This window comes from Salvelinus alpinus, chromosome 16 (assembly GCF_045679555.1).
Source record: "Salvelinus alpinus chromosome 16, SLU_Salpinus.1, whole genome shotgun sequence".
Lineage (NCBI taxonomy): Eukaryota > Metazoa > Chordata > Actinopteri > Salmoniformes > Salmonidae > Salvelinus > Salvelinus alpinus.
The window spans coordinates 15,790,953-15,812,300 of record NC_092101.1 but is presented as its reverse complement, the minus strand read 5'-3'; the positions used below and the strand labels follow the sequence as shown (position 1 = coordinate 15,812,300).

Here is a 21,348-nt window from a genome sequence, read left to right as displayed (position 1 = left end):
GTGCTAGAGCCACGTTATGAACTTCCCTCTTGCGGGAGATGTACCCCAAAGCGGGAGATGTACCGTGCTACAGACACACCCCCTTTATGAGAGTCCGCATCTGATGGAGGTAGTGTCGTGGTGCGTTTGTAACCAAGTGGGAATTTACCAACGGCCCCTTAAACTGGTAATTACTAGTGGGAAACTCGTCTATCATCCTGAGCACCCACTTCTCCCACATGCTGATCTCTGACGTCAACTACTAAGGAAATGGCCTCTATAACAGTATTTCCGGGCAGTTAAATGCAACAAAACATTATTTATCAAAAGCCATCTATTAATGTGGTTTTTGAACTCTAGAATTTGTTTAGAAGCATGATGGCTGTACTTTTGGTTTATGGTTGATGCAGCTTGTTGGCCATTTAGCCAATCGGCAGTTCTCAACGAGTTCAAATCACATGAATGCATCCAACTGGTATTTACAACGTCATAACGGTTAAATTCCCACCTCCTACATGGTCCCACCTCACAGCATCCGAGTGGAAACTTGAAAGGCCCAACATAACAATCCGGTCACAACAGACAATGCCAGGAACATTGCGAATGCTGAACATTATGGGTGGCATTTCATTTTCCTGTGGTACCGAAACCGAACCGTGTGACCACAATACCACAATACGTGGTGAACCGTTACACCCCTATTATATAATGATAATAGCAATTTAATTTGTTTATGTTGCAAAGTGTTGCCTCAACATGTCCGGTCAAAATCTCATCATGGACTATTCAGGTGAAGCCACTGAGCCCACAGTCTGAATTCACTCGTGTGCGTTCCGTCCACTAGGTAAGCCCAGGGGCCGGCAGCCCAAGTTCCCAAAGCACACCATAGTGGATCCGGGGGGTGTAATCAACATCAGTGACGACAGCAGCACGGACACGGACGGCATGGACACCGACTCCAACTCCTCACCCGACTCCCTGCTGGACAACAACAACGACGACGACGTCATCTTCGTCGACAGTAAAAACACTTGGCAGACATTTGGGGGGCATCTTCCTGTGGTCTCTCCTTGGTGGTTTCACTGTGTGTGACTCTGGTTACAGTCGTTAACATGCCTCTCTGTCTGGGGTTGGTTGGGTTCTCTACAGCCAGGATAGAGGAGATGAAGCAGGGCCTCCTGAACAAGATCGCTGACCTGGGGAAGGAGTTACCTCTGAACACTCTGGATGAACTCATCGACAAGTTGGGAGGTCCAGAGAAAGTCTCGGAGGTACGTACCTCTATGTTGCAGAGAAGTGTCCATTCAACCTGATAGAAAAAGAGTACTCTGAAAGAGACATTTGAATGAAGTACGTGTATTGTAAGGTCTCCATCAGAAAAAGGGAGAGATGAATACTGGATACAAACTGGGCTGTAGTTCTCCGTTGACGCCTTCTAACCTCTCTTGTAGATGACTGGTCGTAAGGGGCGTGTGGTGCGACGGCCTGACGGGAGCGTGCGCTACGAGTCGCGTGCGGAGCAGAGCCATACGATCGACCACATCAACCTTAAGGAGAAGGACCGCTTCATGTGCGGAGAGAAGGTGAGACACTGGACTGGACTGCTATTTGAGCACCAGGCAACCTCTAGAACCATTCGAAGGGCCTCGCTCACAGAATGTGTTTGTTCTTGCTTAGAAAATCACTATCCTGTGATATGTTATGACAGTATTATTCTGTGGTCTGTCTTGCAGTGTTAGTGTTTTTTTCTATCCGCTAACCTCCTTCCCGCTCTCCTCCACCCCTCTCTCCTCCTCTCCCTAGCTGGTGGCCATCATCTCAGAGGCGGCCAGCTCGGGCATCTCCCTGCAGGCAGACAAGCGGGTGAAGAACCAGTGTCGGAGGGTCCACATGACGCTGGAGCTGCCCTGGAGTGCAGACAGAGCCATTCAGCAGTTTGGTGAGTCTGGAGAGGACATGGGGTTAAAGGTCAGGAGTCAGTTAGGTTAGGTTTAGAGGTCAGGATCAGGGTTAGACTCTCCTCAATGCAGGTCACACACTGCAGGTCACACACTGTCATTCAGTGTGTGTAACCTATAATCTCTCTTCACACAATCCACTGTTAGATGTTTCACCCTAGCCTGATGAAATGTAATTTCATTAGTATCTGCTGCCTCTTCAAATGGCCTTCCCTAAAGACAGATTTCATAATTCGATGTATATCAAATTAAAATATGTTTTGTCTTTTTGGGCCTAAGGAGGCGAGACATTCTAATGATTAGAATGAGTCACATTTATTAATGCTGCGTAACTTAATTTGGAGGTGGTGCAGTTTTGTCTGGCTGCAGGGAGAGAGGTGTTCGACTAAATCAGAATAATATAATTAGCCTTAATATCCGGTGCTGTCTGCTAGATATACAGCAATTTTGCACCCAACAACAGTGGAAAAGCAGGCCTGTGCACACACACACATTGCGGTCTGTGAATGAATTGTTTGCAGTAATTAACTGACTTCCCGTCAGCCGTGCTCCCTTGGGGAGCAACTTACTGCGTGGGTTGGCATGTGTGGGCCTGATTGACAGATGCTGTTTACACTAACAACAATACACACACACACAAACAGTCAGGTGGCCTAGGTGTTCAAGGAAAAAGATGTTCCATAGAAAAGATCTGGTGGGTGGCTCTTAGTAAGACACTTCTCTATTCAGAGACAGATTTACCAGGAAATCATCCTCTGTTCATACATCATTGAAATCAACCTAACCAACTAGTTCCATCTCAATCTGTCTTTTCTGACTGGTCTTCCTCCTCTGTGTGTGATTCACCAGGTCGTACCCATCGCTCCAACCAGGTGACGGCTCCAGAGTACATCTTCCTCATCTCTGAGCTGGCCGGGGAGAGACGCTTTGCCTCCATCGTGGCCAAGAGACTGGAGAGCCTGGTACGTGCGGCTCTTACCTCATCTACAACACATCCCATAAGTCTGTGTTTTACTGGAGTGAAGATTGGTATGCTGAGCTAATAACCCTTTTACTAGTATATCTCCCGTAGTCACAGAGTGCTAGGACTCCACCCCCCCCCCCCCCAACTATCCCAGCCCTCACCCTGTCTAGGCACTGCTCTGTCCTATTGACCAGCTGCTCTGAGTCACCTGAGGTCACATAAACACCTTTCACACAATATTTCAAACCCAGGAAATGCCTCCGGTCCTCCTTTGGTCTGAATAATGTTATTTTCAGACTTTGGAACACACCCAGGTCTGGGTAATTATATGAGATTCCTATGAGACAGTTTTCCATATTGTAATGTCTTTACTTCAGTCATTTATTTGCCTTCTCTCTCTGAAGGGAGGGGTGAGGGGGAGGTGTCTCTACCAGCCTCAGAATGGGTTATGCCATGCCAGGACCCAGCCTCTCTTCTTCCCCTCTCTCCTAGCCGCTGAATACATGTTTGGCTGCCTCCAGATGAGCAGTGACCTCATATCTGGCAGAAACACCCCTTTGTTTTCATCCCAGAACATTCCTTTGTGGGCACCAGCAGCAGCTGGCTTCAAGTGGACCTTCAGTCACAATCTGTGCATTTGACATGTTTTGGCAGTGGTGTCAATTCAGTGCCTCTATGCTTTAGGTGTCTGCTGCAGTTGAGAAAATGTGTTTGTAGCTGGTGTTTCAGTATGTGATATATATATAAGACTTTAGTGCTAACAGTGTGTTCCCATGTCCAGGGTGCATTGACCCACGGTGACAGGAGAGCCACAGAGTCCAGAGACCTGAGCAAATACAACTTTGAAAACAAGGTATGCACTGGCTTGAATTACACCTGTGATTCGTTGTGTTGGAGATTCTGGGGGGATGAACAGTGACCTGACTTCTTAAATGACCTGTATCCCTTTTTGTATTCTCTGTAGTATGGTACCAAGGCTCTAGATAAGATCACCAAAGCCATCCTGGGTCACATTGAGAGCAAGGTGTCCCCTCCCAAAGGCTACCCTGGGGGCGATGCCCTGTTCTTCAGAGGTATGTTGAGTGCGTGTCCCAAACATTATGCAAGTCCTGTCCAAAGCTACATTGAAATAATGACTTTATTCCCTGTTTCAGACATGAAGCATGGCATGATGGACGTGGGCATCTTCTGCAAGGAGCCTCGCTTTGGTCTCAGTACTGAGAAAGACTGCAGCATCACCAAGTTCCTCAACAGGATCCTGGGCCTAGAGGTCCACAAGCAGAACTCTCTGTTCCAGTACTTCACTGACAACTTTGACTACCTGATCGAAAAGGACAAGAAGGAGGGCAAATACGACATGGGCATCTTAGGTATAGAGTTCCAACACTCACACTAAGCAGCATTTCTACATTACAGTATGGAGACTCTTAACATGAGGTGGTAGTGGTGCTTGGATATTTTATGTCTACACATTAAACCTGAGTCAATAAAAGGGTGCACTTTCCCATATTTATTTAATTTTTATTTATTTAACTAGGCAAATCGGTTAGGAACAAATTCTTATTTACAATGACGGCCTCCCCCTTGCCAAACCCTAACCCTGACGACGCTGGGCCAATTGTGCGCCGCCCTATGGGACTCTCAATCACAGCCGGTTGTGATACAGCCTGGAATCGAACCAGGGTCTGTAGTGGCGCCTCTAGCACTAAGATGCAGTGCCTTAAACCCCTGTGCCACTCTGGAGCTCCTTAGGTTGTATAGTAAAGGCCAACTATACACATTTAGCACCATATGCTGCACAGTATAGCATATGAATAGCATTCCACATACCATTCAAACAAATCCGCTGTGCTGCATTTGGCCTTCCAAAAATATTTTTCCATGAACAGAAGCATGAGGCTGATAGCTTGTGAGGCTCTGTATAGAGATGATAGATATGTATCCTGACTGGAACACTGTGTCCTGTCTTTCAGATCTGGCCCCAGGTAATGATGAAATCTATGAGGAGAAACAGGAGACCTTCATGACAGTGGGTAACCCCCAGGACGGACAGGTCGTGCTCTACAAGGTAGGCATCACTCCCATGGTACACTGGTACATTATTCATGTACGATAGGATTATCGATCTATATTTTTGCAGTGGCGGCTCATACCAAATGTACATAGATTTGCATGCTGATCTGTGTTTTCTAACTAAATCAGTGCTGCTGTTTGGGCCTCTTCTCTGGCCTGAAAAGTAGACATTACATCTCAGAGACTAAACCTAGAAATAAACACAAAGCACACCTATCATTGACGCGACACAACAAGAGAGCAGTGTTTCCCACATACACAACCAAAGAGGCAAAGAGATAATTACTAGTGTCTCCGGCTTCCTGCCTTGCCTTCGCTGCAGGCTAACCTAGAGTTGACGTTTCAAACCAACACAACCAGGACCGAGAGCTGTGCGTGCAGGCGCGGGGGGGGGGGGTTTGGGCACAGATTTTTGTGTGTTACAATATTGACTCATGCCTATAGTGGGTACTCTCTGCGTATTGCTTTCCCATAAGGCAGCTACTCTAACCTTTGCCTGTTACCCCTATAGATCAGTGTGGATAGAGGGATGCCCTGGGAGGAGGCCTACGAGAAGGCCCAGAACCTCAACAGTCCTGACGAAGGCTTCTACCTCTCCTACAAGGTGAGTCTAGCTGGCTACCATAGAGCAGAGAGCGATGCTCTGCATGTCCCAGCACGCACACTGACGCAGTACCAGGAAGCCTGTGATACTGTGAGTCCCTGTACCTCCTCAGGGCTCAATCAGCGCTGGAACAGCTTCCAGACTGGCTGTTTCCCAGAGGTGAATGACAGTTCAGATGGGTCCAGTTTCCTCTGTTCAATTTTCTGTTCTCTGGAGTGCGGCTCTTTCATCCCACATCAAGGGAGTAGAATGGAATTGTGAACCTAAAGAAGGATCATTTTATTCAGTATTAATTGTAGTGGCAAGAGTGAACAATATACACTGTCTCGTCCTTCCTGATGCTGGTTTTTTAAATTATACTGTAGTTACATTCACTTGGTTCATACTACAATTCAACAAAGAAATTACTATTCAGTCTTCAATTACCCTCCAGGCAAACACTTTAACACTGCCAGTGTCCCAGTTAAACGCAGTATAAATCTTCCGCTTCTTTCTTGATTTGATTTATTGGTGGTTTAAAACAATTGTACAGATGGAGTTCAATAGTGCCCAGAGGAAAACACATGAAAGTATTTTACAGAACTTTAAAGTAATTTCCGTCTCCTATGTGTTCCTCAGTTGCGGGGGAACCACCCTTGTGTGCTGCTGGCGGAGCAGGGCCGAGGGAGGAACTTCATCGTCTACAAGCCCAACATCGGCAAGCAGGCCCACCCCGAGAGCCTGGACAACCTGCAGCAACGCTACCGCAAGGTAGGGCTCAGTCTGACACACACACACACCGTGCACACACAGGGACACACCCACACGGATAGAAGTCTGTTGGTCGGCTGAAGGAACAGCTATCGGGTTTACTGACATTTACTGACATGGCAAAGAGATTTGTCTTTGTTGTTTTGTGGGAAATGTCTCTGTTGTGGTTTTCTGTAGTGTATGCTTCCCTCTAGTGGAATTAACAAAGTAGTGAAACAGGAAATACAGCCCTGTTTCTATCCTGTAATCTAAGGTCCAATATACATACAAACAGGTGTTTAACATAAGAATGTTTTATATGGGGTTCCCCTCCTAGGTGACCCCAGACGAAGCCAAGGACAGCTGGGAGAGCCAGTTCAATTTCTCCTTTGGGAAATGTAGCCATGCTAACTGGAACGGGAAGTGTAAGAAGATCGAGGAGGGACAGGAGTGTCTGCAGGGTATGCGTCTGCGCCAGTACCACATGCTGTGCGGGGCGCTGCTGCGCGTCTGGAAGCGCGTGGCTGACGTGGTCTCTGACATCACCAGCTCCAGCATCCTGCAGATCGTACGCCTCAAAACCAAAAATAGTAACAAGCAAGTCGGTGAGTACTCAACAACTTCATGCAATTCACACACACACACACCCCATCACTGAATGTCTTGGCAAATATTTTTTTCAGTGGCCAAAATCAAATGGCACAACAGGCTATGCTGCTATCGACTGAGCCAAATGATCGACTTGTACAAACAAATGTAAACCTAATACCCTCTTTTTCTCTCCTAGGTATCAAGATCCCAGAGAACTGCGTGGCCCGTGTGCGAGTGGAGCTTCTCAAAATGGATGAGGAGGTAAAGAGGAGGCGCAAGGAGAGGGAGCAGCATGCCCAGGAGCAGAGGCTAGCCGAGCAGCGGCAGCTTCAGGACATACACCTGCTTGCCAAGCCCTACAGCCAGCCCCACAGCCTGTCTCAGAGCCACAGGACTCAGAACTTCTACCAGAGCCTGAGCCTGACCCAGGCCAAGCCTTTACAGGTCAAGCCTCTACTACAGCCCAAACCTCCACAGGTCAAACCCCAGCCCAGCCCGATCAACCAGCTTCCCAGCATGGCCAGCATCTTCTCCCACTTCTCCCACCACTTCCCCTCCCTGCCCCCAATGCAGCCCGCTCCAACCTCCACCACCAAGCCTTTCCGGGTTGGGGAGGAGGTCCTGGACCTGACGGTGAGCTCCTCTCCCTCCCCAGACAGCACGGAGGGAGTCCTGGGCCTGGTCAGCCTGACAGGGGGCTCCGACTTTGACCTGGAGAGACTGATATCGCGGCACGCACTCGCCGCCCAGAACACTGCACACATTCTGCAGCAACCTCTACAGCCACCGCTGATCAAACAGCGGCAGCTACAGTCGCCACAGCAGATACAACCACAGCTACAGCAGTGGTCAGATCAGCCTTTAATCAACAGCGCCCACCAGGACTACTATATCCTTGACCATCCAGACTCTCTGCCTTACTCTCTGTCCAGCCAGACAGCTACTAACCCCGCCACCTCTTCTACCTCCTCCTCTTCCTCCAACACAGTGGCTCAGGTCTCGTCTGGCCACCTCTCGTCCCCCTCCACCCCCTCCTCTCACTTCTCCTCCACGGCCCTGGCCCCCTCAGAACAGCAGCCCCTCCCTCTAGCCAACAGCCACTGCAGCACGGACACACTCATCAACGCGCGCGAGGTCCTGGACAACATGATGCGGACCAGTGCGGACCGCCAGTCGGTTATCCAGTACCAGCCGAACGAATGGGACTCTGCGTAACAACCTCTTCAGTGTGTCTGTCTGTCCTCTAGCTGCTGAGCGGGAACGCTCCCCTCAGGGCCTAGTCACACCACTGCCTGTCCTGTGCTCCTCCCCATCCCTCTCCAGGCTCTGGATCCACAGGCACGTTCACCAGACCAAATGGTTTGGTCTCATTCGGAGATGGTGAACGAATGACCCGGGTGGAATTGGCCGGGTCCCTTCATTGAGAGAGCAGGGGGGCTCAAAACCACAGCTTCTACACCGAGACTTGACTCATTGAAGAAACACAATTCCACCTGGGTTTGATTTTGTTTTTAAGAATATCAAAAACGCATGTGCTTTTTAAATGATCCATCACAGTTGGAATTGTGTTGCTTTGTTGAGGAAATCACAATGTATAAACATATTTTTCTAGAACCACAGCTTCCCCTACTGGTTATGTTGTGTATCATTGGTAACGTTGCTGGCTTCCAACTGCCTTTCATGCACATCTGTTGTGTGTTTGCTTTTCTGTGTTGCCTCATCGCCATTGCATCGACTTGAATTGGGCTATCTTACAACGCTTGGTTTGTTTAAACCAAGGGCTCCACTCAAAAACTTCAAACTGGAAAAATCAACACAGGGCAGATTGGTTCATAGGGGTGAAATGTTTTAGTTTTAGCCCCTTCCTCTCCCTTGTGTCCCCCTCTCCCTGCGGTTTCTATCATCACTCACGCCTGTGTCTGGCTTTAAAAAAAAAGAAGGGAGGGGTAATGAAAACAGTCTGCCATTGTTAACAGTGCCTTTGGAAACCTACTTAAATGTAGTCTTTGAAACCCATATAGGCCTAATGTATAGATTTATACTCGAAGCATTGGCATCTTAATTTATTATATTTGTATTTAACTTACCCCACTGTTGAATCTATGATGGTGGTGGGCCAGGGATAGCCCCCACACCACAACTCAGTATGTGTATGTCTGTCTGTGGACCCTACACTATAGCGGTCTCTTCAGCCCATCGGCAGACTTCTGTGTTGGAACCCTGCTTTCCCAGGCCTTGTGATAAACCGAGAACAGGGGTTAGATGGGATAGACACTGCTGGTTTAATGCAATTGGGTGGATGGTTTTAAAATGGTGTCAAATATCCTACTTTAAGTCTACACAACATTCATCCAACGATGTGACCCATGGTTTGCTTTTCATTTGAAGTTCTCAGGAAAGTGTCGAGTGCATTTGTTATTTTGTTTTGTTCAACTTTCTGACCAATATTAATATGAATATTTGTTTTAGTCCATATGTATATCGTATATTACATTTCAGAATCTGTGAGATCTGTCTGTCTTTGTGAAATGGATGCACTGTAATTTGTTCATGAAAAGCCTGGGTAAGTTCAACCAATCAAAAGCAATAAACAAGACATTTTGAATAGCAGATGTTTTAGAAGTCTAAGTACTGTTTATGCTCCACAGCCGAAGGTTATAGATTCACCTGTGCATGGTAAGAATTGGATTCCTCTTTCTTTCTGTTCTACTCCTAGTCTGTAGTTAAAGACATCTGAAATACTTATGAACTTTGTATAAACATTGTGATGGGGATAAAAGCAATGTGCTCTTGATGTTTTTGTCATCCTTGTTATTATGATCATTATAATTGTTATTTATATTTAAGGGACATTTTGTTTTTAGATTGTTATCCTGATGATACTTTAGGTCAGGGACATTTCTAGTTTTCAAGATTTATAAAAACAAAAAAAATAAGTTTATAACCTGCCACCAAATAATATTGCACTGTGCTGTACAGGGTGGTTGGTTTGTTTCTTTTCAGTTCTTTTATCTGATTCTGCTTGTGACTTAAGTAGAATCGTTCCAACTTTTACAGCTTCTGCCAGAACTTTAGAATGCAAAGAGATACCAAAGTATTCCACCCCCCTGTAGTTACTGGCTAGATCTGACCTATTATAGCAATCTCAGGAAGAAATCTTAGACATGTATTGATTGGCGGGGAGATAAGAGAAATGTTATTGTTTTCCCTAACAACAGTGGTGAAACTAACCAATACACATTTTAGTGCTATTTTATTTCCTCATTCTGTGCTGCAACTCTTGCTGTATTTTTTTTTTTAATGTTTTTTTAATGTTTGAGACTTGTGATGGGTTTGTTTGTCGGTAAGTGTTGTGAATTGTTGGTGATTTTAAGTGTTTATGCTATCTTAGGGCAAAGATCAAACTCTGTTTCTTTTATGGAACGTTATCTTTTGTCCTTTTTTTTTGTGTTTAATACATTTTAATGCTGACAAAGATTTTGAGCAGATTTGCACTTGGATATACTTGTATGTGCAGATTCTTTACCCACTTTCTGACAGATTCAAACAACCCAGACATCCAATAGCTCAGGCCCGTGTTCTCGTAGTTACCCATCTCATAGCCCTCTCTCTCTCCTCTCTTCAGATTGTCCTAAATATATTTCCTCATCAGGCACATTCCAATAAATCCAAACATTTTCTCAATCTAACCGTTTGTGTCCCATGCTTCACCTATGGCCAATGGACTGTGTGGTATAACGCTCACATGAAGTAATATGCATTATAAACCTGGGGAAACGGACAAACACGGTTTGAAAAAATTAACTGCAATTTATCTTTTAGCTCGGTATTTTTTATTTTCCGAAATTTGCACTAAGAATGGCATAATCAAGTTACTGTTGTCTGTTAACATTGAGAGTTGCAAGCTTGTTGTATTCCTGACCTTTTGATGGATAGCATTTTTGTATACTGTAACCATCCTTGTTTCTTCAGCTTTAAAAAAGAAAGAAAAAAAAGTTAACGTTTTTTTTTTTTTAGTATCACATTAAAATAATTTATTGATAACAAAAACTAAACTAAAAACATGCTACTGATTGTATGTATTTTTTAAACAAAGGCTATTTTTTCTGTAAACTGTGTTCAGCACTTTTATTCTGGGTTGTGCTTTTGTTTTCTATATATTTATAATTTAGATCGAAATGTATATATTGTAAAAAAAAAAAAAAAAAAAAAAAAAGCCTTTCGACTAATTCTTTAAAGGTTTTCTACTCATAACAAAAGGAAGGAATATATCATAGTGCAATCTTAACTTTGTAAACCAACAACAAATAAAACTGAAGATTGCGAAAATGGTGTTTACCTTTTTTTTATTGTGAATAAAGACCTTCTGGAGTGGCTGTGGCCTATACGTGCATAATCGAACACATACACTTCTTAGACAGATGGTGATTAAAACTTCTGTGACTACGGCTCCGTTTACACAGCCCAATTCTGATATTTTCCGTTTACACAGCGCAATTCTAATATTTGTCCAATTGTCAAAAGACCAATATGTGGAAAAAGTTCTGAATCGGCTGCCTGTGTAAATGCAGCCTAAGGCCTTTATTTCATGTGACAGACTGACTTTGCTATGCAGGGTCCTTGCATCACAGGAGTGATGTGACTGATTTTAGAACTACTTGGGTTAACTCCCAATGCTTCCCCAAATAGAGGCAGTACCAATTATGTGTATATAAACCCTGGATTGTTGATGCTGTGTATTGGCCAATTAGAGGCTTTGAAGCCAATTATTCTATAGAGCTGGGTTTCCCAAAGTCGGTCCTGCCCCACCGTTTTGTTTTTGCCCTAGCACTACACAGCTGGTTCAGATACCCAAAGCTTGATGATGAGTTGGTTATTTTAATCAGCTGTGTAGTGCTCAAGCTAAAAACAATGTCCACCCAGGGAGGGCCCCAGGATGACTTTGGGAAACCCTACTATAGAATACCACAGTATGACTCATAATACCTGGAGGTCAAACGGAAATGGTTCCAATCATTTCCCCACCATTTTTCCCATAGGGGATTTTAGAAACACTTCAAATAAGGGCTGTGTTTCGTGTAGGCTTACCCTGGCGTGAGGTTTTGATAACCGTGTAAATCTCTAGGAAAAGGTGACTTATCAATATATTCACCTGGATTTATCCTCCAAAATAAAAACGGTGATCAGCTGCTAATGTGGCTATCATAAAGAACTACAAATACCATGATAATCTGGACGAGACTGCTGAATCGATGCAAAGGTATGAATCTATCTGTTAGCTAAATGTAGTAATGAATAAATAGGTTAGATTCCTTTAAATTGACACAACCTGTTGGCAAAGGTATCTGCTAGAGATGACGTGCAGGGATTTGTAGTTTTACATGATGCTAATTTGCATTTTTGAATCTGAGATTTACATGGTTACCAAAACGTCACGCCAGGGTAAGCCTACACGAAACACAGCCCTTATTTTAAGTTTCTAAAATCCCCTAAGGAAAAAATGATTGGAACCATTTCCCTGTTTGACCGCTAGGTTTTCTGGGTATTATGACACTTCCACATGTCAGCCGGTGGTTTCAAAGCCTCTAATTGGCCAATTATTAGCATTAGCTATGAATGACTACTCCTTCTGAGATGTACCAATTTGGTACTCCTCAGAAGGTGCAGTCCTCCATAGGAATGAATTTTTATTTTACACTTTTATTTAACTAGGCAAGTCAGTTAAGAACAAAATCTTATTTTCAATGACGGCCTAGGAACAGTGGGTTAACTGCCTTGTTCAGGGGCAGAACGGCAGATTTTTACCTTGTCAGCTCGGGGGTTCAATCTTGCAACCTTTCAGTTACTAGTCCAACGCTCTAACCACTAGGCTACCTGCCGCCCCAGATTGGAATTCTCAGGTATTTCAATGTTTCAAGCACAAAATTACATGATCTGTTAACATAATATAATTTAAAAGTATACATAAAGGTGTCTGTAATCGAACATACTTGTCAAAAACGAATGTAGGTATTAATAAATCCATTTATATAGATTCCTAAATAGCTGCGTGGTGCCTTAAACAGCGCCCCCTGTCAGTCATCCAGGATTTATACACATTGGGCAGTACAGTTGTACCTTTTCTTCTAGTCTGTCTGTAAACTGTTTATTGTTTTTACAAATACATTTTACCTTTTGTAGAGTAAAATGATCCCCCCTATTGACTGGGCATATAAACAGTTGGGTGTCATGCCTTGATAATCCATAGTTTTACGTTCCAAATATGACCAAGTTTGTAGGTCTACATCAACACACACAGGCAGCGTTTACACAAACAGCCCAATTCTGGATCTGATCGGATTAGTAAAAATAACAATTAGTAGATATAAATTTGAATTAGGCTGCCTGTGTAAACTCAACAATAGCCACTATAACTGACCCCAAATTAAGCTAGTTCTTTATGGTCCCACTTAAATCTAAAATTTGAGGCTATCAAAAGCATTGTTCACGCTGCAGGCTTCAATGCTCAAATCAATGTTTTTTTTCAAATCCGTTTTGAAATACTGACTGTCCAAACAGCAAGTTAGAAGTGATCAAATCGGATTTGTGTGTTCAGAGAAAGGGTCGTTGCTATCAGGGATCCTTGGAACATCCCTACACCATTTGAAGTTGACATTTAAAATGGTTCAGGCAGGGTTTCCCAAACTCGGTCCTCAGGACCCCTAGGGGTGCCGTTTAGTTTTTTGCCCTAGCACTACACAGCTGATTCAAATCATCACGCTTTGACAATTTGAATCATGTGTAGTGTTAGTGCAAAAAGTAAAACGTACACAGAGTTTGCATAACTGCTCTTAAATGCAAGTAAAACTAAATGCATGTTCTTCAACCGATCGCTGCCCGCACCTGCCCGCCCGTCCAGCATCACTACTCTGAACAGTTCTGACTTAGAATATGTGGACCACTACAAATACCTAGGTGTCTGGTTAGACTGTAAACTCTCCTTCCAGACTCACATTAAGTACCTCCAATCCAAAATTAAATCTAGAATCGGATTCTTATTTCGTAACAAAGCATCCTTCACTCATGCTGCCAAACATACCCTCGTAAAACTGACTATCCTGCCGATCCTTGACTTTGGCGATGTCATTTACAAAATAGCCTCCAACACTCTACTCAGCAAATTGGATGCAGTCTATCACAGTGCCATCCGTTTTGTCACCAAAGCCCCATATACTACCCACCACTGTGAATTGTATGCTCTCGTTGGCTGGCCCTCACTTCATATTCGTCACCAAACCCACTGGCTCCAGGTCATCTATAAGTATTTGCTAGGTAAAGCCCCGCCTTATCTCAGCTCACTGGTCACCATAGCAGCACCCACCTGTAGCACGCGCTCCAGCAGGTATATTTCACTGGTCATCCCCAAACCCAACACCCCCTTTGGCCGCCTTTCCTTACAGTTCTCTGCTGCCAATGACTGGAACGAATTCCAAAAATCTCTGAAACTGGAGTCATATCTCCCTCACTAACTTTAAGCATCAGCTGTCAGACCAGCTTACCGGTCACTGCACCTGTACACAGCCCATCTGTAAATAGCCCATCCAACTACCTTATCCCCATATTATTTATTTTTGCTCTTTTGCACACCAGTATCCCTACCTGCACATCATCATCTGCACAACTATCACTTCAGTGTTAATGCTAAATTGTAATTATTTCACCACTATGGCCTATTTATTGCCTTTCCTCCCTAATCTTACTACATTTGCACACTGTATATAGATTTTTATATTGTGTTATTGACTGTATGTTTGTTTATCCCATATGTAACTCTGTTGTTTTTGTCCCACTGCTTTGCAGTTTTAATTGAGAACTTGTTCTCAACTGGTCTACCTGGTTAAATAAAGGTGAAATATATATTTTTTAAATAACACAATTAGACCCAACCAAATCATGAGAAAACCAAAATATAATTACTTGACACATTGGAAAGAATTAACAACAAAAAACAGTGAAAACTACAATGCTATTTGGCCCTAAACAGAGAGTACATAATGGTAGAATACCTGACCACTGGGACTGACCCAAAATTAAGGAAAGCTTTGACTATGTACAGACTCAGTGAGCATAGCCTTGCTATTGAGAGCGGCCAGGCTATGTGCACACTGCCTACAAAATGAGGTGGAAACTGAGCTGCATTTCCTAACCTCCTGCCAAATGTATGCCCATATTAGAGTCACATATTTCCCTCAGATTACAGACCCACAAAGAATTTGAAAACAAATCCAATTTGATCAACTCCCATATCTATTGGGTGAAATACCAGTGTGCCAATGTAACGGATGTGAAATGGCTAGCTAGTACGCGCTAGTAGCGTTTCAATCAGTTACGTCACTTGCTCTGAAACCTAGAAATAGTGTTGCCCCTTGCTATGCAAGGGCCGCGGCTTTTGTGGAGCGATGGGTAACGACGCTTCGTGGGTGTCAGTTGTTGTGTGCAGAGGGTCCCTGGTTCGCGCCCGAGGTCGGTTCGAGGGGACGTACTAAAGTTATACTGTTACACCAACATAGCAGCAAGATGTGTGACCTGTTGCCACAAGAAAAGGGCAACCAGTGAAGAACAAACACCATTGTAAATACAACCCATATTTGTTAATTTATTTTCCCTTTTGTACTTTTTTTAATAACTTTTTTGCACATCATTACAACACTGTATATAGCCATATAACATTTTAAATGTCTCTATTCCTTTGGAACTTTTGTGAGTGTAATGTTTACTGTACATTTTGTATTGTTTATTTCACTTTTGTTTATCTATTTCACTTGCTTTGGAAATGTGAACATATGTTTCCCATGCCAATAAAGCCCTTTGAATTTAATTGAATTAACTGGTGTGGAGGGCTGGAGGGGTGTGTGTGTTGAGACTGTGCGCTGCAGCTGGCATGTGTCTCGTGAGTGAGAGGAGACGGAGCAGCACGCGCGCCTCGTGACAACTTGTTAGGTAGACTATTTACAGTGTCATTATGGAGACACCTATTTCCAACCCTTTTACTATAAAACATAACGCTCTAGAACTGATGCGCATCAATAAATAACGGTGACAAAGCACAGAAAACGACCTTGGGCAGATTATATACATTCGCTCTGAGGTGCTTTAAACTGAATTATATAGTCGACTTTTCTTATGGGAAACCATACCAAGCGAAGGGTTTTACGCATGCTCAGTTCTTTGATATCGAGCATTGAGCGAGTGGAAATGAGAATTGACAGTTATGGAACTGCCTTGCGTGCTTCTGTTATGGGTAAAAGTCCACAATGAAGCTGACATTAAATGTAGAGAATGATACATTTGCATATGTTGTCCATCAATTAGCCTATTAATTACTATGCGTGCGTAGGCTATTGTAGCCTACCATTTTATACAGTACATATGTTGAATGACGATATCAATGGAGTCATTCCAAATCAATTTGTCGCACTTGTGTAGCCTACCTGGAGCTGGCAAATGGATTTGATAGCCTATAACTTCAGTTTATTGTTGTTGTAGCTTTGTGCTATTATGCAATTATTAATGGCCATGTTCAGTTAATGAAATTGGAAGTCATTTATGGTCATGGTCACAATTATATCGCAATTCCGATCAGCTGTTACAATGCATTAGATTGAATATAACAGTTAGATTTGGCTACAGGTAAAAACACTGTTGTTGACAAGCATAGTCCTATTCAGTTCATATCCATATTTTAATATTTCATTATGTTATTTAAATTACGACCACATCCTCAGTAGCCTATACCATGAAATCGCCTCACTTCATGTTAAACAAACTAGTCTATCATTTTGAACTAAGCAAGCTGCTAAATCGTTCATTTTGCCCAGGCTACTGTAGGCTATCTGAAATTAGATGTAGGCCTATCAAGTGCTATATGTTACCTGTATTTTAGTCAGTAGGCCTAGCCACTGTCTATTGAAATGACAAGTCAATCTCGCAAATAGGCCATATATAACGGTTTGTGTAATAACGTCACAATTGACAGAAAATATCCTAACATTCGATTTGTTTCCGTTTAATAAGGGCGAATTATATTTGTCTTGCGACATATCCAGATTACTTTATTAGTCACATTAGCTCACAATAATTATTATTTTGATTGAAAACACAATTTCGCTTCTTAGGTCATTAGGAGTTAAATCGAGATTTCTTCTTAATTCACTCGATAACGTTATGGGGAAAGGGTTTATAGGCTAAATGTGGCAACTCCTGTTTTGCTGCGAAAATAAATGTTTGGGCTAGTTTCAAGGTCTACCCTGGTGGTGGTGCTCGTGCTTCAAAGTTATGTAGCAATCAAAGGTGACAACAATGCATGCCATGGACGTTTCCCAATTGCTTTGAATGTTCAAAATCATAATGTACGAACACTTTTAAAGCCTCAAAGGATAAGATCATAATCCAACCTTCAAAACGAGTCATTTTTGACTAGCCACAGCAGTCAAATAGCTACTGTAGGTAACTTTGCTATTTAGCTTTCTAGCACATTCAATAACTTATTTGTAAACAATTAACAAGCTAGCTAGTTAAGTTAGCAACCACATGTTCTTGTCAAACTGTCAACAGAGTCGCTAGCAAGCAACAAGATATGCCATATAACATTCTAATAACTACTCGAGGGCAAATAAATCAGATTTGTATCTAACTTCAAACCTCCTACACAGGTAGTTTGAAATGTTGCATGTGCTTTTTGGCTGTTCAAACTGCAGGAAAAATATCAGATTCTAAACGGATATACAGTTGAAGTCGGAAGTTTGCATACACCTTAGCCAAATACATTTCAACTCAGTTTTTCACAATTTCTGACATTTAAACCTAGTAAAAATTCCCTGTCTTAGGTCAGTTAGGATCACCACTTTATTTTAAGAATGTGAAATGTCAGAATAATAGTAGAGAGAGTAATTTATTTCAGCTTTTTTTCTTTCATCACATTCCCAGTGGGTCAGACGTTTACATACATTCAATTAGTATTTGGTAGCATTGCCTTTAAATTGTTTAACTTGGGTCAAACGTTTCGGGTAGCCTTCCACAAGCTTCCCACAATAAGTTGGGTGAATTTTGGCCCATTCCTCCTGACAGAGCTGGTGTAACTGAGTCAGGTTTGTAGGCCTCCTTGCTTGCACACGCTTTTTCAGTTCTGCCCACAAATTTTCTATAAGATTGAGGTCAGGGCTTTGTGATGGCCACTCCAATCCCTTGACTTTGTTGTCCTTAAGCCATTTTGCCACCACAACTTTGGAAGTATGCTTGGGGTCATTGTCAATTTGGAAGACCCATTTGCGACCAAGCTTTAACTTCCTGACTGCTGTCTTGAGATGTTGCTTCAATATATCTAACATACTTTTCCTGCCTCGTAATACCATCTATTTTGTGAAGTGCACCAGTCCCTCCTGCAGCAAAGCACCCCCACAACATGATGCTGCCACCCCGTGCTTCACGGTTGGGATGGTGTTCTTCGGCTTGCAAGCCTCCCCCTTTTTCCTCCAAAGATAACGATGGTCCTTATGGCCAAACAGTTCTATTTTTGTTTCATCAGACCAGAGGACATTTCTCCAAAAAGTACGATCTTTGTCCCCATATGCAGTTGCAAAACTTTTTTTTTATGGCGGTTTTGGAGCAGTGGCTTCATCCTTGCTGAGCGGCCTTTCAGGTTATGTCGATATAGGACTCGTTTTACTGTGGATATAGATACTTTTGTACCTGTTTCCTCCAGCATCTTCACAAGGTTCTTTGCTGCTGTTCTGGGATTGATTTGCACTTTTCGCACCAAAATACGTTAATCTCTAGGAGACAGAACACATCTCCTTCCTGAGCGGTATGATGGCTGCGTGGTCCCATTGTCACGTTCTGACCATAGTTCTTTTGTGTTTTCTTTGTTTTAGTGTTGGTCAGGACGTGAGCTGAGTGTGTAGTCTATGTGTGTTTTTCTATGTTGGGGTTTTGAGTTCGGCCTGGTATGATTCTCAATCAGTGGCAGCTGTCAATCGTTGTCCCTGATTGAGAATCATACTTAGGTAGCCTGGGTTTCACTTTTGAGTTGTGAGTGTTTGTTGCCGTGTCAGTGTTTGTTCGCCACATGGTACTGTTTCGTTCGTTTGTTCACTTCGTTTGTTGTTTTGTATTTTGTAGTGTTCTGTTTGTTGGATTAGCATTAAAATTCATCATCATGAACACTTACCACGCTGCGCCTTGGTCCTCCTCTCTTTCACCCGAAGACGAGCGTTACACCCATGGTGTTTATACTTGCGTACTATTGTTTGTTCAGATTAACGTGGTACCTTCAGGTGTTTCGAAATTGCTTCCAATGATGAACCAGACTTGTGGAGGTCTACAATTCTTTTGTCCTGAGGTCTTGGCTGATTTCTTTTGATTTTTCCATGATATCAAGCAAAGAGCCACTGAGTTTGGGCCTCCCGGGTGGCGCAGTGGTCTAGGGCACTGCATCGCAGTGCTAGCTGCGCCACCAGAGTCTCTGGGTTCGCGCCCAGGCTCTGTCGCAGCCGGCCGCGACCGGGAGGTCCGTGGGGCGACGCACAATTGGCATAGCGTCGTCCGGGTTAGGGAGGGTTTGGCCGGTAGGGATATCCTCGTCGCGCTCCAGCGACTCCTGTGGCGGGCCGGGCGCAGTGCGCGCTAACCAAGGGGGCCAGGTACACGGTGTTTCCTCCGACACATTGGTGCGGCTGGCTTCCGGGTTGGAGGCGCGCTGTGTTAAAGAAGCAGTGCGGCTTGGTTGGGTTGTGCTTCGGAGGACGCATGGCTTTCGACCTTCGTCTCTCCCGAGCCCGTACGGGAGTTGTAGCGATGAGACAAGATAGTAATTACTAGCGATTGGATACCACGAAAATTGGGGAGAAAATGGGAGAAAATTTAAAAATAAAAAGAGCCACTGAGTTTGAAGGTAGGCCTTGAAATACATCCACAGATACACCTCCAATTGACTCAAATTATGTCAATTAGCCTATCAGAAGCATCTAAAGCCATGACGTAATTTTGGGGAATTTTCAAGCTGTTTAAAGGCACAGTCAATTCAGTGTATGTAAACTTCTGACCCACTGGAATTGTGATACAGTGAATTATAAGTGAAATAATCTGTCTGTAAACAATTGTTGGAAAAATGACTTGTGTCATGCACAAAGTAGATGTCCTAACCGACTTGCCAAAACTATAGTTTGTTAACAAGACATTTGTGGAGTGGTTGAAAAACGAGTTTTAATGACTCCAACCTAAGTGTATGTAAACTTCCGACATCAACTGTATATAAAAAAATTGGATTGGGTCACTTCAAACTGCCAATGTGAACCAGGCTAAAGGGTATCCAAATATGTACACACAGGGCAGGGTTTCAACTAGATAGAACAGCCACAAAGTAAAAATTGGCTATATTGTAAAAATAATTTCAGGTTAGGGTTAGGCATAAGGTCAGCAGTGTGGTTAGGGATAGGTTTAAAATCAGATTTTAAGAAGATAAATTGTAGAAAAAGGCAGGGTTATGACTTTTTGGTTGGTAGCTAGTGGGCAGGACAGGATGAAAGGGCAGGACAGGATGAAAAAAGGGTGACACACTCTTTTCAGAGCACTTTGATACAAACTTATTTTCCCTAACCTTAACCTCAGTGTCCTAATCTGCTATGTTAATTATCCTAACCTGGTACGAAAAAGTAACTTCAGTATAAACATCACCTTCGCCCTGCTAACCCTCAACACGGGGCCCCACAGGGGTGTGTGCTTAGTCCCCTTCTGTACTCCCTGTTCACCCACGACTGCGTGGCCACGCATGACTGCAACATCTCTTTACAGTCGTAAAGAAGTCGCAACAGCGCCTCTTCCCCCTCAGGAGGTTGAAAAGGCCAAATCATGCCCCCCTGCTAAAAAAGTGTCTCCAACCCCCCCCCCCCCCCATCACAATGGATTTCGATGAGTTTCTGTTGCTAGGGCTGTTGCAAGAATTTGGAAAAGTAGGACACGGGCAGTTCTATTTCACCTAATAAACGCTCACTCAGTCCGCGCAAAATTATACCTCAGAATTGCTCTTCAAGGACTGTGTTTTTGGAAAGAGACTCTTTCTTTACCATATATTTGTCTTTATATTGGTAAACAGGAAGAAATAATTTAAGCTATTTTTAGATTGACGTTGCAAGCTACTGTACTTATTTAGCTAACCAGACAGCTAAATAAAACTAACTTTAGCTAGCTAGCTACTGTAACTGTTATTGTATGTAGATTGCACTTCAATGGCATTCCTTGAGGAGATTTTATTTTATCTTTCCAACTAGGCGAAGTACTATGAAGGCACCACTTCAAGAGGCGCAACATTCAGAGAAATGTGTTAAGCAGTTAACTTCTATTACATACCTGAACAGATTTCGCTTTGTACAACCATTTTTCAAAAACCATTTTCCATCTAGCTAGTTGGTTATCTA

At 43.4% G+C, this 21,348-nt stretch overlaps 1 protein-coding gene across 4 annotated transcripts in view; it reads left to right on the top strand.

The window, feature by feature from the left end:
* The window catches only part of LOC139541000 (protein strawberry notch homolog 2-like), a 113,291-nt gene extending 102,064 nt beyond the window's left edge, over nucleotides 1–11,227 (top strand). For all 4 annotated transcript variants that reach the window (XM_071345140.1, XM_071345139.1, XM_071345141.1 and 1 more), the window contains 13 exons: nucleotides 824–1,000; nucleotides 1,129–1,250; nucleotides 1,431–1,562; nucleotides 1,783–1,918; nucleotides 2,787–2,899; nucleotides 3,683–3,754; nucleotides 3,866–3,974; nucleotides 4,056–4,271; nucleotides 4,875–4,969; nucleotides 5,486–5,578; nucleotides 6,197–6,328; nucleotides 6,645–6,912; nucleotides 7,095–11,227. In XM_071345140.1, the coding sequence (XP_071201241.1) occupies nucleotides 824–1,000; nucleotides 1,129–1,250; nucleotides 1,431–1,562; nucleotides 1,783–1,918; nucleotides 2,787–2,899; nucleotides 3,683–3,754; nucleotides 3,866–3,974; nucleotides 4,056–4,271; nucleotides 4,875–4,969; nucleotides 5,486–5,578; nucleotides 6,197–6,328; nucleotides 6,645–6,912; nucleotides 7,095–8,113 (2,684 nt within the window). In that variant the 3' untranslated portion in view covers nucleotides 8,114–11,227. The remainder of the gene's footprint in view (nucleotides 1–823; nucleotides 1,001–1,128; nucleotides 1,251–1,430; nucleotides 1,563–1,782; nucleotides 1,919–2,786; nucleotides 2,900–3,682; nucleotides 3,755–3,865; nucleotides 3,975–4,055; nucleotides 4,272–4,874; nucleotides 4,970–5,485; nucleotides 5,579–6,196; nucleotides 6,329–6,644; nucleotides 6,913–7,094) is intronic.
* The last annotated feature ends 10,121 nt before the right edge of the window (nucleotides 11,228–21,348 follow it).